General features: G+C 36.3%; 1 protein-coding gene across 1 annotated transcript in view; it reads left to right on the top strand.

Annotated features, from left to right (window-relative positions):
* The first annotated feature begins 342 nt into the window (after nt 1-342).
* The window catches only part of MFSD12_4 (Major facilitator super domain-containing protein 12), a 55,512-nt gene continuing 38,315 nt past the window's right edge, over nt 343-17,539 (top strand). Inside the window, exons 1-5 of the mRNA XM_051213610.1 lie at nt 343-1,178; nt 2,513-3,008; nt 4,256-4,476; nt 6,847-6,984; nt 8,933-9,871. Coding sequence (XP_051069601.1) covers nt 1,014-1,178; nt 2,513-3,008; nt 4,256-4,476; nt 6,847-6,984; nt 8,933-9,475 — 1,563 coding nt within the window. The 5' untranslated portion in view covers nt 343-1,013 and the 3' untranslated portion in view covers nt 9,476-9,871. Of the gene's footprint in view, nt 1,179-2,512; nt 3,009-4,255; nt 4,477-6,846; nt 6,985-8,932 lie in introns of the transcript that reaches the window.

Raw genomic sequence — 17,539 nt, 5'->3', positions numbered from 1 at the left:
ATCATTGCCATAGAAATGGTCATAATGTCGATATAAATTTTGAACATCCAAGGGTAGTTTTCGGATCAATGTACGCGTGATGATTAAATTAAGCATTTACTCTTGATTAACTTCTACATGACAATGGGAAAATCAAGGTAATAATAATCCTATGACTCTTCCATTATACGTTTGCTAATACAGAAAATACAAGTGTTTATTAACAGCTGTCTACGCAAAATACTTTGGATCCGATGACCAGACACTATCAGTAACAAGCTATTGTGGTAGAGAACAAACCAGATCCTAGCGGAGGAAGAAATCAGGGAGAAGCGCTGGAAGTGGATAGGACACACATTTTAAAAAAAAGGTACTCAATGAATAGTGTAAGAAATATCAGTGGAATCATTTCATTGTAATGAAGTTGTTATTCATCTTTCATCAAGCCGGTTAGTATAAAAGCCAAAATAGTTATTCACTGATTGGACAATGAGACAAGTCAGTTCATATTGATTAATTAGGCCATAAAATTGCTGCGAAATTATTGTACATACAACAGTATTTAAAAGAGACTAATTTCAATTCTCACAAATAGCATAAATCATTGAAATTTTACTCACTTCAACAAGTTAGTGTGTGCACTTGAATTAACTCACTCATAAATCTTGGTCAAATCAGTGAATTATGAATGACATCAAAGTCTCACAATCGTTATCAGTTATCCAAGCTACAACGACAAATAAAATGAAGTGGATTAGTAAAATTGCTTATGGAACGGGTCAAATGCTTAAAGATCTTGTTGCAGGAGTTATCAGTATATTCTACATCATATTCTATGAAGGTTGTATCAGTTTGAGTAGTTCACAAGTTGGGGCATTATTACTGTGTGGTCAGATTGCTAATGGATTAGCCACACCATTGATTGGTTATTTATCAGATCGTCCACTCGGTCTAACTGAAAACCGACAACTGGTCACCAGTCGATAACGTGTGAAGATGGAAGTGTAAAGAAGGATAAGAGGTTTCTCAGTCGAATGAAACGGCAGTTGAGACTTGGACAGAGAAAGTCATGGCATTTAGGTGGATGTTTATTGATGCTTGTTGCTTTTCCGTTGATGTTCGGACAACCGGAATATTTTGTTGGTCTTCCAATTGTGGTGAAGTTATTAATCAATGGCATGCTTATAATTTGTGTTCAGGTATGTGGAATTCTTGAAATCACTCGGAAAAATATTAGGTGATAATGTTGGTCGATTGAGTGAATATTTTAGTATGATGTGTTTGATCTAAATCTATGTAAATGTGTAGACATTGGAATGAATATTACGAAGGCCTTATTATTTCAGTTTTATTCAATAAAATGAATTTAGATATCTTATTACTTAAGTTTTCTTGCCTTCTCTAGCTAATATTATTATGGTCACTTTACTGTTGTATTTCGATACTTACTATCATTTTGTCTACCGTAATCACAATGGTTTTCACACGTTTCTTGCACACGGTTACATAACGGTTTCTATCATATCTGATCAATTCATCGATTTATCAAAATAGTCATTTGTTCACTATTGAACTAAATTATGGTATGTATCTTATCCACTAAAATATTTTTAAAAATTTATTTCTTTATGCACACCAGTACATATGTGGAAGATTTAAAGTACACAAAGTGAAATTAGGTCACCTCATTCTATCAGGTTTATTGTCCTTGCTTTACAAAAGTTTATTAAATGGTCTAACTGGATGAAATATCAACATGCTCAAAGGTTAAAAACAAACTATTTGACCGATTACTGTAAAGTCGTCATCGAAGTAAATTCGAATGGAGTTGAGAATAAATATTTTTGTAAATAATCTTTTAAAATAAAACGAACGTAAAGTTTTATCGATGGGATACATGAAATCAGATTCTGTCAATCGGAGCGCACATATTAAATGCCAAAATATTTTGTAAATGATTCTACTGATATACAAAATAATAAGCCTTAAACTAATGAACTGACAGACTGGCTTGGAAATTCTTGGTTCAGTTCATGTACTAGTCATACTTAAAGAAAATATAATAATAAGACGAAACAACTGTCTTGGAAGTCCTCTCTTTTCTAACAGTTTCCCAAATTAAATCAGTCCCTCATGCAAACGAACCCTAATTTCTACAAAATCCACAAAACATCATTTATGAGTACAATAATAAATCTACTTTCCATGGTATCCCAATAAGTAGTAAATTGTGTTGTAATAAGCGATAACATAATTGGCGATGATTGAATATGTTTGAACACAAAATCATAGAATAGCTCAGTAAACTCTGAGAACCGTACAGTAGATACTTCATTTAGAAAATATCAGTTCTAAATAATCGTGTATCCACTTGCGGTCTTCAAAAGAAATTTCTCTCAGGTCCGAGCGGTTCTTGTTTTCTGCAGAGTCGGATGAATTGACTAAACGCTGATTTCGTATTGATGATAGTTTAAAATAAAACAACATTCAAACTAATTGATTCTCCTTTTATCTACAAAACAATATTTTGAAGGTTGGTTGTGCAGCTGTACAAATTCCCCACTTATCAATTATCAATGATTTGACAGACCAACATGATGAACGAGAATTACTTGCATCCTTGAGATATTTATTCCATGGAATCGGACATTTGGCTACATTGCTTATAACGTATGTATTTTTTGAATCAGAAAAATCCAGTTCGTTACTTTTGAAATCAGTAAATGAGACTGACAACAATGTGAACAACAGTCAACTGTTCACAAAATCATTAATAACAACTGACATTATTGTTGGAAGTGAACGAGCAACATTGTTCAATGATTCGATAAATAACCAGTCAACAAATGTTGGGAAACAGTTAGTCGTACATTCAGAATACAATATAACAATTCAAGATTTACCCATATTTCGAAATGTTACATTGATTGTCGTTGGCATTGGAGTATTATTCACAATAATCTTCCATTGTGGTGTTCGTGAAGGTAAACCGAAAGCACACCAATCACTCACAATGCAATCTCATAAAAGTAAGTCAAATACCATGTTGATGTAGATGGAATTTCGGAAATGCAGATTATGTATGAATGTTGTTTGTTGGTATGTTTGCGTGTTTCAACAAATCGAGCTGATCCGGTTGAAATGATTTCTAGAGAGATCTCTGTACTGATTGGATAAACGATAAACTCGATGCAACCAATTTGATCAATGAAAAGTAAACATCTGATTAGTTTTGACTCGAATAGGGTACTAGCTTGATAGGTGTTCATTGGTTTTACTGTACACTGAATGATTAGTTTGAAAGAGACAGTGATGATGAAAACACTGGGAAACTGACATTTCACTTAACTGTTATTTTTGTCGATGTAGAATGAATGAACTGAAATTGATCATAATTCTCTGTCACTCATCATTTTCAAGTTTTATTGGTTAGTGTTATGGCGAATATACAGGTTGACATTGAGTTGAGTTGTGAACTGAACTCAGTTGGATAATTACCAAAATGTTAGTTATCATCCTCAGACAGTTGCTTCATTGAGATTTGAGACTTCTCGTCATCTATTACTTACAACTGTGAGGCATTTAGGTCAAACTGCACAAAATCCACTGATGTGTTTTCCACTAGTTTTCCTTGGGTGGTTGAATTCACATTTCACTCCTGAGAAATGTATGGGTGAGCAGGAGCATTAGACTAAGACGAACTAGCTACATAGTCCTTCCTAGTTTCTAATGGTTCTCTAGTTAATGCCAGTCGATTCCGGTTCATGTATCGCACTACATTCAAGCAAATCTATTTCCACAAATATTTTGACCAGAAGGAAAGTGTGGGAATTAAAACTTGAAAGATGGTGAAATATTCTGCTGTTGAATTTGATACGTCGTTCATAGAGTCTAATGTCAACTCGTTCGTTGAATTGGTCGTTTTGAAGTAGTCGAACTACACAGTAGATGAATGTAAACGAAACTATTATAATCTGTTATCAATATGACATTGTCTGATCTGTGAAATTTTGACTTCTTATAATTGAGGTAATTTAATTGAGGTTATTGAAGTGTATGAAACCGTGTCAGTTCGGCGCAAGGAAGAAATGATTGCACAAATTGAGATGTATGAATTGTACAATCACTATGATTTTGTTGTCGAATCATTTTGATGATTATGAAGATGATGATAATCAGTCCACACGAACAAATTGTAGGTATTGAATGAGATTCATTTACAGTATTTATTGTAATCTGAAATTATCCAGAATTTGACACTTATTTCTTTCAATAGTTCAGGATACAACAGATGAATTCTCACAAGTGATTGGAACAAGCAACAATAACGGAGTGATTAATGGTAATTCTGTTGTGGTTTCACAGCTCAAATCCAAACGAAAACGGACCTACAGCCTTTCATCTACACTTCCCTGGTATGCTTGGTTTACACTACCAAGATTTTGGCTGAGCTGTTCTACATTCAGTATAATGCGTCTTAGTGTAACTGTTTCCGTGGTGAGTAAGTGGTGAATCATTGAAGTACCTAATAGAATGACGACAAGTGAAGATAATTTTCTGTACAGAACCCCTCCTATGGGATCATATTTGGGAAGTCTGTTTCAGAGTTATAATTCAGTCAATGTTTTGTGGTTGAAATATTGAATGAAGATGAGATTTACCTGAAAATAAGTGAAATATCGACCAAGTGAAAAACGTTGAATTGTTAATTGACCATATGTTAAAGTACCATCAAAATGAAATGCATCGTTCCAATAAGTGGTGTCGAAAAATGATTACAATATATTCTGTATATCAGATGATATGGCACGACTTTACCGAGCAAGAATATCAGGAATCAACGAAATAAATTAGGCTCTTCTTGGAGACCGGATATACCACTTTCAGCTTCAACTGTAGGAGGTCTGAACAAATAAGGTTTCAGAATTCAGATGGCAAGTTGAAATAGTGACCTAAAATATCGATGGAAGATGCTCATGTATCGAAAACTTTGGTTTTGTAGATAAATATCGCACCTAGTAGTAATTGGATCATTAATCTGATTGCAAATTATTCAAGCTATTTCGCAGTAATGGATAGTGTAGCATAATATGTAGAATAGCATACGACAGAGAGATGAGCCTAAATCATGAGAAGCGAAATGGACGCTACCTCAAGTGGGTTCGTGATCAGGGTTAACTATTCGGCATTCAGCTTGTTCCGTAAAACTTGAGGCTGAAGTATGCGATATTTTGTCATTACCTCTCAGACGTCCAATCAAGAAATACTTTTGTAAGCTGTAACGATAGTAGCTACAATGTCGAAAAATATATCAGTAGGGAAATCTTCTGATTATATTAAAAATCACATAGTAATCCGATATAGTTTATTTGAGATGTTTTGATAACAAATATGAACATGTAGTACTGTCATACTATTCCCATCTTCCATGCTTGAGACCACGTGTCTCTGTGATCATTAGTACACAGCCGAAGTCGACAGTCAGTGACTTTGTGAACTAGCGTTATGTTAAGAATGCTCATAATATTTCCCTAATGAATTCACTTCAAGCATCATTCAGTCTTCGTGATGGACTTCAGTCAAATTTGACCAAAATAATTATTACATTAACTTTCTATATTCATTTAATGCATAAACGTTTCACTGTTCTTCTACAACATTCTATTCATTATTCTATTGTGTCATATAACTTTGCCGTTTTGTGTTGAATTTGTGATATATGTAAATGATGTAGCAGTTTACTTTGATTTACCTGCCTGTCGATTTGATCTACTTTCAATGAGTGATCTATTTCAACTTCCGTAAACTTATTATATGATGAAATTCAACGTTAAGCTCTCAATATTAAATAAGTATTTCAAACTATCAGAAACACGTATAAAGTTAGGTACATGGATTAAAGCACTAAGAGCACAGGTCGGATAAAGAATCACTTTAATTAGTTCTTCACAGAAACTCTAAGCTAATATACACGTTCTAAAATTAAGACTAAAGCCAATGCCATATAAATGGTGGTTGGTCAGTTTAACAATGTATTTCAATATTTCCTCTAAAAGCAGTCATTGGTTAATAAATAAACGGATACAAAATTCGATCTGAAGACCAGAGTACGTATTCAGATCATCGTATGAACTCTTCACCACCACTGGGTTTAACGGTGTTAATGTCCAAATTCAGTGAATTCACGAAATGTAGCAAACCTGATTGATTGCCTGTGGTGGATAATTGTCTCACACTGGACATTGTTGAATTCGACTGGTCACAGCCTCTCTGTTGAACTAAAGTTAACAAAATTACAATAGTGAAATAGATTAGATTTGGATATGTGGCGATTGGGACAGACTTAATTCAACTGGATAAATATAATATATGTGAGAGAATGTTCTGAATCATCAGTTATGATGAGTATAGATCATAGAGGTAAGAAGATTACTTGATTATGTAATGAGGTGGCTGAACACAAACTGATTGTAATTAAGAATGAAATTTGTTGAGATCAATTAGTCAAAACTCAAATTATGAATTTTAAATAAGTGATGCAGTTGAGATAAGAGAAGGAGTTCCATGGCTCGAAATCGTTCGTGGATACTGAACTACTCAAAATATACATCCACATGGTGTGCAGTTTTCGAATTACAATTCTAAATATATACCTAGCAAACGACAAACTTTTTACTGCCCTCTACATCTAGGCCTTCCAATAAGGCTGCATATACAAACAGAGATTCTAGTCAATTGAATTTCCGAATATTAGCACTGAGATAACATAAACTTAACTAATATGTGCTTTTAATGCCCACATATAAATAATGAATTACAAACCACAATATTATTTGTAAATAGATATTTGTGCTGTTATACTTTCAGGTTTACAGTGGTCCATTTTTGTTGAATTCATTGAAGTTGAATAAAAGTTCAATGGTTTCTGTCGCCCTAGTTACCACAATTTCTTGTTTGATTACATCAGTTGGTGTACAAAGGATAAATAAATTACTCGGGAATTATGTAAGTACAAGGGATTGACGATTTCAATAACATTGAAATCAAGTTAAAACTTTATTGCTGAAAAATATTTCACATTTTGTTAAGCGCTGATTCATAACAGTTTCGTTGACTACATATTAAACCTCATTCATGATTTATTTGTCATTGGAATACAGCTTGATCTGTCTGTCTACAATCGGCAATGAAATATTAACAGGTTCTCTCCACTATGAACCGTTTAACGTAGTATTTAAACTGTTTCAAGACGTTTAGAATAATCTAAGTGTTAATAGATGTTTGCAAAAATGAACTGTAATTGTAAGACGTGATGAGGCTTCGATCGGGAAAGAACAATTCGAGTCCACAACTATAAGAATATCACTCTTGAATTTTATGGTGTTGAAGAGATCTGGAATGAGGCCTCACACGATGTTAAACAGAACACATTGAGAAATAATGCAGATGGTTTACGACTACATTTTGATTGGTTGGTGTCAACAAGTAGTCTGAGTAGTAGACCGACATTGAGCCAAAAGGACTTAACTGGCCAAACGTCTCATGTGATAAAGGCAAACAAAACAACTTGATCAATCGAACAGATTACAGCTTCAGTCATGAGTGAATCAACAGAATTACTAATGTTACTCAGATACTGAAGAATAATCATGATAATTATATCGGCTGATATAGATGATGTGTTTGACTTACTCTGAGGAAGTCTCATGTGGCAGTTTGTATTGCAGAAGGCTGTATCGAAGTAACACACTTGTGGGTAGCTTTACTCAAACACTCGGACATCTGTAAGTATCTGGAAGCACCGTCCAATATCCAGACATATGATGCAGCACATGAGGTTGAATTGGACAACAGATTAAGTTAGACATTTTCTCTATAACTTGATATATTTCCAACGCTTATCAACTCACCATTGAATTCACAGTTTTCAATAAGACAATGGTAATTAAGATTAGAGTAGTTCTTTCATTATACATAGCTATTTACTCTTTACTCATGTAACGCAACGTTCAATTCAATATTTCTTAAGCAATCGTCAGCAGTTTCGAATCTTACTTAATTCATCACACAACTAACACACAATCGAATCACTTGAAATAATTTGTCCACATTCAATGGATTGTATCTTATTAGTTTTAAGTAGCTGCAGTTTTTCACATATGTTGGTCAGTTAGTCATGACAAGTGAATACACAGAGACAAAAACTCACTAATGAATAATGAAACGAAGTAGACACTGTGAAGGTGGATTTCGTTGCTGACTGATATTATCAATAGAATCATGCAAAGTCATAGAGTATTTACTATGCAGATAACGAGTTCTAATTCACAACTTGGCAAGAGCTAACTCACAAACACATTGGTGCTCATCTTGTATTCTTTGACATTTTAAAATTTCGGAGACAGTTGAGAGAAAGCAGTAGTAATAGATATCATATAACTATTATATCATATAATTAACACAAAATCTAATCTATTAAATTAATTTGAATACAATCAATAGATTAGATATCATTAGATATCATTCTGACTAGGAATTGTGAACAGAGTGTGTGTGATGTCTTCACGGAATCGATACATTCTGTAGGATTCGAATTTGTGACAAACATAATCAAAGCTACAAATAATACCACTGAGACAATAGTATTCAGACTGACCACTCATACATAACTCATTATGGTATTATAGTATTCAGAGTAGAATTTTAAATGTTTATCGCCAGTTGATATTACTCTAAATGATCAATTACTCATCTTGCCAATGATTGGCTTGACTTGATGCAATATATTCTTGCGATGGCTTTACTATTCATACGTGAATTTCGATGAGCATTTTGAAGAACCCAGTACGTTTGTCTATCTTATAACATGATCACATGATAGATACATACAACTTATATCTTCTTGAGTGTGTACATGTTCCACTAAAAATCGTACATGCCTTTTTAATTTTAGATTGGCTCAGTCGTCGGTGTTCTATTTATCCTTGTATTTTGTACAATCGCTTACTCTTTAAAACCATCCGATGAAAGCCTCGTAGCACTATATTTTGCTGCAGTTATTCTAGGCATTGGAAACACAATCAATAATGTTCGAGCATTGGTTGTGATCGCAACATTGATCGGTGTAAAACAAGTACACACAGCAGCATTTGTTCATGGGATTGTATCATTGCTTGACAACAGTTTGACTGGTATCTTCTTTCAATGCATACAACTCTGTGTACCTCAGTTAACTTATAGACATATACAGGTGTATATTGTAGGTAGTTTGGCAGTATTCGGTGGTATTCTAGTGACAATTGATAATTTCATTTATTCAGAGACTTTAGAAAGTACAGATGCACCATGTCTTTCATGTTTTTGTCGAAGAACTACTTCATCGTCGCCTCCGTCACCAACGAAATTTCAGAGTGACAAGGTAATTAATTCTAACATCCAAACCTCCCATCATGGTGTTAGCAATGAAAAAGAAAATAGCGATAACTGTAGATACTAATCAACATATTTATTTATCATTAACATAAACCAAAAATCTCTCCTCATAAAACATATCGTCTTCATTCTATATTTCTCTACCAATATTCAATCCATTGGTTTATTCCTGTATATTCACCTACTCTTCCTGTCAAAGAAACATGTTTTAATATTTAGTCCGGCTAATTATCACGTGACTTATTTGCCAATCGAAATACCACATATACAATGCAGCACAAACACTCGGTGTTCTTGTATTCTGGCGAGTGTTATTTTTAGATAGTTCATGTGCCCTTTTAGTCGCTGTACGTATTTGGTTACATCCCTCAGAACTCTCTTACCTGTATCGAAAATTTCTCCGAGTAAACATAATGTAGTTCCGTACATCAACTCAGCTGAACAGCACCCAATATCTCGTTTAATTGTTGTTCTTAGACCTAACATGACTAGGGGTAGCTTATTTGTCCAATTGTTGCTAACACTGACGGTCGTTAGAGATGCCTTTAACTGCCTGTGTAAACGTTCAACCATAACACTAGATATCGGACGAAAGGATGTAGTGTGAACACGTCTAATTCCTAGGAGTTCTATCAGTTGTTGAAGCACGCGACGTTCGAACTGAGTTCTGTTATCAGTTGTTATGAATGCTAGCATGCATAGTAAGAAGTCCAATTTTCGACTAGGGCTTTGGCTACGGATTCGAATGATGTGTCTTTTATCGGTACCGCTACAGACCGTCGCGTTTATCTATCGATGCATGTGAAAATATAGTTTTATCCATATGAAGCCGGTAGCGGTCCAACCATACTGATGTGTATATGTTCGACTCTAGTGCGAGAGAGAGAATCCACTGCGAAGCTGGTGTGATAGTGAACCTTGACTTTTTGACCCTCCATACATATCTGTGTCCAATTACTCACTACGAAGTGTCCACTGATCAGCTTCACCATGGCTTCTGTTCCTGGATGCGATATATTGTGCATACTTCCAAATACCTGCCGTCGAAATGGTTTTGGGATGAATGATCGCTGTCGGCCTGTCGACATATCATATATCACTTTTGCGCCACCGAGCTGAGCATAGTTTCTTTGTTAAGTGCCTTCTTGGCGTTTTCGAGTACCTTTATCGCCTCCATTGATATACGGAATGTCCAGGCATGTCCACGCAATGCATCACTCAATACTTTCATTATTGCCGCGAAATTCTCGATAAACCATCCATAATAATTCATTAAGCCAAGAAATCGTCGTAACTTCTTCCGCCAGTCGGGTAACGAATGGTCTCGGATAGCTTCGACTTTCGTTGTGTGCTGTCGTGAGTCAACTAGAAGATCGTAGTTCCCTAGGAAATCAGTGCATATTATGGGCACTGACACATCTTCTATAATAAAATCACAGCGATAAGAAGCTCCTCGTTCAAAATCCACGAACAACTTCCCTTTGCCTTGTGTTTTAATATCCGATTTGTTCGCCGCTTTTAGAACAAGTGACGTATTAACGTCTCTTCTTTCATCGCTTACAGGAGGTACAACGCTGATTTCTGCCCCAGTATTGACTAAGAATAAAGCACCCATTGTTCGGTCTTGTATATAAAGCAGGCGGTTGTTTGTAGGGATTGTGTTCGCCGATGACATCGCCATGGATCATCGTGGAGATCGTTTCCCTGTTATGTTAAACCTACAAGGTCGTATACACTTCCTTGTTCTATAGCCATATATTTGATGATACCAGCATATCGATGGAGTTAGACGTCTTCTGAAAAATGATCGGTTTCTGCCGTGCGAGCTATCTTGCAACCATCTTCGTGGCCTTTCATTCTGTGTTAATTATGTCAGTCTGAGGCACAAAACACTTGTCTCTTTCTGAAGCGTATTGATCCTATCATTTACCGTCGTGCTGTGTGACTGAGGTCTTATTTGCTTAGTTCTTTCGTATATCCTATCGGTTATTTTTGCCATATTTCTATGTCGGTATCGGTATCTCCGACGGCTAGGATCTGTTGTGCATTCAATGGGAGATGGCAAAGCCACAGATGATAAAACATACGGTTGTCTACTCCCTATCACACAACAGAATTTTCATATATTTTTTAGCAGTGACGAAGTCATATCTCCCATTTCTACTTGAGTAAGAAGCTGATCAACAGCTTATTGGTCAGTTAGAGAGGCAGTGTTAATTACAGCTTGCTTTAATACGTCGTATGGCCTCTCGGGGTCCAGTTTAGCTAACGCTTCTCGTACGCTATCCGCCTCTTTGTCTGGGAGGAGTGTGCTTGCATGGCCAAATTTTGTTCATTGTAAGATAATGCGGTTAGACAGAAAATAGTTTTCGAGTCTAATAAACCACAGTTGTGGGTCAGTGATATTAAAAGAGGGAATAGAGAGATTAGGAGTCTTCACGGACAGCGTTTACGGTAAACTTGACACAGTATTTTCGGAAGACATGTTCATAGAAAATAGATAGTACATGAATAATGTAAATGTAAAAAAGAGAAATGGACCGATACCAACAATGATAATAACAAATGGTACAATTTAAAACATAGAACAGACTTATTAAATTGCACCAGTATATCAATTGTTTGTAAAACATCATTGTTATATCCAATAATGTTTATGAAATAACGTTCGTGTAATGAATATAATGATATAATAAATTCGCAACTATAATTATAATCCAGATAATGATTCGAATCAAGACCAAGTGAGTTGGATTTTTGAAACCAGATTGTACCATCGAAAATTCCTTTGTGTTCGCAAGTTGGGGTCACCAATTCTGTATTGGCTTTGCTTACTTAATCAATCACATTGATAAGCGTTATTATATAAATTCCAAAGGTGTTTGAAATCAGAAGGCAATAAGAAGTGGTGACTACAGTTTATTAGCGGATAGCATAGATAGCAAAGTTACAAGCACATCGAGTGAATTCGAAGCAGAGATGCTAATGTGTGTGTGAGCGAATACAGACAGGAATTTATAATCAAATCGAATCAAGGCGAAGCGAGGCTAAGCAAAGGCTATTCATAGGATTTAAGTACACATATACACGGGAAAGTAAATGACTCATCCAATGATATTTAAACTATCAACATTTTGGTTAGAGAGAGATGTGTGCATAGGTTGTCGCATGTGGTCATAATAGGACAAAGAAATAGGTGAATTGTTACTGTTCGAATAACATTGTCTTCTGAATAAGTTAATAAAACGGCTCAAAAAAATCTAACCACAATCGAAATTGACTGTAGGAGAGTAGCTATAATGTGATAGCAGTCTTGAATTATATTTAAAACACACTGCATAGGTATTGGGTATTATAGCAAATATGGAGATAATACACTGAGTTGTTCACCAGGAACCAGATCAAAAACCTTGTTATGATCTAAATCAATTCGCCAATACATCTAAAACAGTTGATATTCGTTAATTAACCATATCAAATTACTGATTTCCGTTTCACCTTCATAATTTTAGTTCTTGATCACCATGTACACACTAGTTACTAGCTTCGAGAAAAAAATTCCAGAATTTTGGTGAGAAACTGTGACCAGTAAAGTTCAGTCATGTGAGGTTCTCAGTGATTTTTTAACTTAAATCAGTTCATAATATCGATCATTTGATAATCTCAATAACCCCATATTGACAATGGTTATTCCAACTTTTTCATAAGTTATACATACACTCTTATAGGGGGTGGGCATTGTAGTGTTCAAGAGTTTTCATAACTTCACATTTAATAGTTGAGTTTGATGAAACTTTCAACAAAAAATATTATCAATCAATTTATCTCTTGTCTCAACGTCAGTATTCGGAATTCTTCGAAAATTAGTTTCGGTCATAAAATATCTTCAATGTAGATTGTATGAACATGGAGTATGTTTTGAGATTAGATTTTTGTCTAATAGATAATTTACACCTATTAATTCAAGTACTAATAACCCTGATTTCCAGTTTGAAATAATATTCATTATTAATAGAACAAACAGAAGTGTAACCTTATTGATTATTCCATGTTATCTTCATTTTTATCTATTTTCAATGAAGCACGAAGGCACTTAAACAGGCTTCGGATCTGTTACACCAATGCACGAAGCTTACTTAATAAGCGATCGGAACTATGTGTACAGATTGACTCTACAAAGCCAGACATAATCGCAGTAACAGAAACCTGGCTGACACAGGCTATATATAGTATGGAACTTGATTTCGAGGGTTTTACGTTAGTAAGGGCCGACAGAACACAAAAGCGCAAAGGAGAGGGAGTAGCTCTATTCATTAGGAATGCTATCCCATTTGCCATTATCGATAGTGTATCCCATGAGAGTGGGACGTGTGAATTAGTTAGTTGCCGCTTGAAATGCAGGGGACAAGAGCTGCTGATTGGTTTGGTCTATCGCAGTCCAAGCTGTGAGACAAATGAAATCCTGTTAAGCAGTCTCAATACTTGGCCCCAAAGTGGTCGATGTCTAATCCTAGGGGACTTCAATGCACCTATGGTAGACTGGGAAAATCTGCGAACTAAATCGTCGGAAGATTCTTTCGAGCAGGAACCAGTTGATGGGGTTATCACATGTGCTCTAGTGCAACATGTGAAAGAAGAGACAAGGTACGATCCGGACACTGAATCATCCTTATTAGATCTTATACTGACTCACTATGAGGATGATGTTGCGAACCTCCATCATATGCCACCCCTAGGTAAAAGTGACCACGCAGTTATAACTTTCGACTTCCATATAACTGCCAGTCACGAGCACGCGTCAGTCCAGTCCAGACCCAACGTCTGGAAAGCAAACATACCAGATATCAAGCACTCAGCATCGTTAACAGATTGGAGAATAGACCCGGAGTCCTCCATTGAAACGGCCTGGGACGCATTTCGAAATTCATACTTAAAAGTTACCACACCTCACATCCCTTGGACTATACCAAAGGGGCCGAAAAACTCACCACCATGGCTCAGTAGGGAGGTCCGTATCCTTCTCCGTAAGAAAAGGAAAATGTGGGATAGACTTAGGTCACTGGGGACTGATGAGTCAAAATCTCAGTATCGAAAGGCTCGGAATACTTGTGCCTCGACCCTCCGTAGGTCTAGAAAATTGTACGAACAAAAGATTGTTAAGGAATCCATAGAATGTCCTAAACGCTTGTATTCCTATATAAACCAAAGGACAAGGAGAATAGGAAATATTCCTGCTCTATGGGGAGACAGCACTGCTTCATCATTAGTGGAGGACGACTTTAGTAAGGCTCAAGTGTTCTCGAACTACTTTAGCAACGTATATACCATAGAAGCGCCCTTCCCGTCAGCATATACAGATCCCCCCATACATACACTGGATAGCGTGGCCATTAAAGAACTCGATGTCTTTGGTCTGCTAAATAAGCTTGACATAGGTAAATCCACGGGGCCCGATGAATTACATCCTAGGCTACTGAAGGAATTATCTAACTTCGTTGCAAGCTCTTTAAGTACATGCTTTAACCTATCCGTTACGCAAGGTCGTTTACCAAAAGACTGGAAAAACGCCATAGTAAGTCCTGTCTTCAAAACAGGTACGAAACACAAACCTGAGAACTACCGCCCCGTCAGTCTAACTAGTGTGGTTGTTAAAATCATAGAAAAGATTATTCGGAAGGAGCTGTTTAAGTATCTCGATAAAAACCGGATCCTCTCGGAGAAGCAGCACGGCTTCAGAATAGGTTGTTCTTGTCTCACTAACTTATTAGTGGCTCGTGAAAGCTGGTGCGCCCTTAAGGACCAAAAGCTACCTGTAGACGTAGCCTTCATTGATTTCAGCAAAGCTTTTGACAAAGTTTCGCACAACCGGTTGTTATATAAGTTAAGAAAAGTCGGGATTGGAGGCAATTTATTGATGTGGATAAAAGACTTTTTAGTTGGGCGTCAACAAAGAGTAAGGGTGAACTCAAAGTTATCTAGCTGGGGAACTGTGCTTAGTGGAGTGCCCCAGGGTACAGTTTTGGGGCCAGTGCTATTCCTCTTGTATGTAAATGACCTTCCTTGTCTCCTATCATCATCGGTCTTGCTATATGCTGACGATGTCAAGATATGGAGAACGATACGATGTAAGAGTGATAGCTTAGAACTTCAAAATGACCTGAAGAAGTTATCTGAATGGTCTCACACATGGCAGTTGCCGATAAATACTTCCAAGTGTGTTGTGATGCATATCGGTCATCAAGGCACAGATACATACACGATGAATAACACTGAGCTACCTGTCGTCCAGACATATAATGACTTAGGAGTCATCGTTAGCCAAGGCTTAAAGACCACTGCACACTGCCGTGCAAAAGCCGTCAAACGTTTTAGAACGTTATGGTCAATACGTAGAGCTTTTAGTCATGTCGACGCAAAAACGTTTCTGACTTTGTATACAGTGTTCGTTCGTCCTAAACTTCAGTAATGCATACAAGCGGCTAGCCCCTGCTTAAAAAAGACAGTGAGCTTCTGGAAAAGTTTCAGAGAACGGCGACTAAGCTGATTACCGGAATAGCGAAGCTTCAGTATGAATCTCGACTGGTCAAGCTGAACCTTTTCCCGTTGTCATATCGCAGAACTAGAGGCGACTTGATTACAGTTTTCAAATTGCTTAGTGATGAATTTGCACCTGACATGCCTTCATATTTCTTGTCTTCCAAAACAAAGAATTTACGAGGACACTCCAAAAATGTTCATAAGCCGAGAACAAATTACTTGTCAGCTGACTATCGACCTTCCCATCGAATCATCAACGAGTGGAATTCACTACCTCAGCACGTGGTTGACGCTCCATCCGTCGACTCTTACAAAAGAAGGTTGGATCAACTGAAGGACCACCATTGCCAGGACTAACAAAAGCTATCGAGCCTCCTGTCATTCCCAAACTGAAACTGAAACTGAAATTGAAATTTATCTGAGAAGTAAATCTCAGCTTTTGTTTTCTTCTCTCTATCTTTCTTTCTTATAATAATCAAATGAGTTCTGCAAGCAGACAACAATTGCATTTCACTACACTATTGATTTTACTTCTTGTGACGTTGAGTTCTCAGTCTTCTTACGGATGAATTACTGAATCCTAAAACTTGAAGCTTAAGTACAGTGACTATTTCTGTTCCCCACCATATCACTCTCGGCATAATAATCAGGCAGATAGATTTTTCGATTTGCTAAAACAAGCTATTCTAAAAGAATAAATCTGAGGATTGGATGAAGCAATGTGACTTTACAACCCTATACTCACTTCTGTTATTAATAATAGTTTACTTTAGGATATCATACCCCATATACAATCACTTAACCGCATTCAGTTTTAAGAAACAATGATGGTGACCTGTAATTGCTGTGAACAAAGGTGAATGAGAAGCCAAACAGTGTTAATGCCTAACCGAAATCGATCAATGATCATTCATCCAATGACTGCAGTGGATATATGTCTCACATCAGACACGGATTGAAATCCACTGCTTACGGTTTCTCTTACCATCTTTGAGAGAGATTTAACATCTATTACTTTGATACTCAAATGAGGATGTAATTACAACGACATTGAAATGTACATAGCTACATTCACTACATAACATTATCATCTTATTTAAAACTTTGTCCTTACAACATTCATGATTATAACGACGTTTATTCTATAAATTACTCTATACGTTAAGATTATAACTCCTCTGATTATGTATTTTATACTTCAGCATTATTTACAGTTTTTCTACAAATTTTCAGTTGGGATAATTTATCAGTCACATTTGTTCAAATACATTAACTTCATCAATTACTGCCCCCTCTGATTTTGTATTAGCCTATTGATGCCTATCAATTTAACCTTACTATCATTCAGTGTTAACTCCGACTGTAGCTCTTATAGAGTCACTGCCGGTGCCACGCACGTGTAAAGGAGGAGGGTTCAACATGGGGTTAGCTACCCCATCCCGTAGAACATTAACTCGCTATAAAAACGCTAACCAGAAAAATTATTTCAAACCATTTAAACTCGGTCCTGGGAGTTAGGAGGTCTTCATTTAGAAGAATTATGACGCCTCACGGTGAAAGCCGAGTTCCTTCGGAAGCCACGAGGCCTATG

The sequence above is a fragment of the Schistosoma haematobium genome, chromosome 3, assembly GCF_000699445.3.
Source record: "Schistosoma haematobium chromosome 3, whole genome shotgun sequence".
Classification (NCBI taxonomy): Eukaryota; Metazoa; Platyhelminthes; class Trematoda; order Strigeidida; family Schistosomatidae; genus Schistosoma; species Schistosoma haematobium.
Note: the sequence above shows the minus strand (reverse complement) of the source record. Positions and strands in the feature narration are given on the sequence as shown.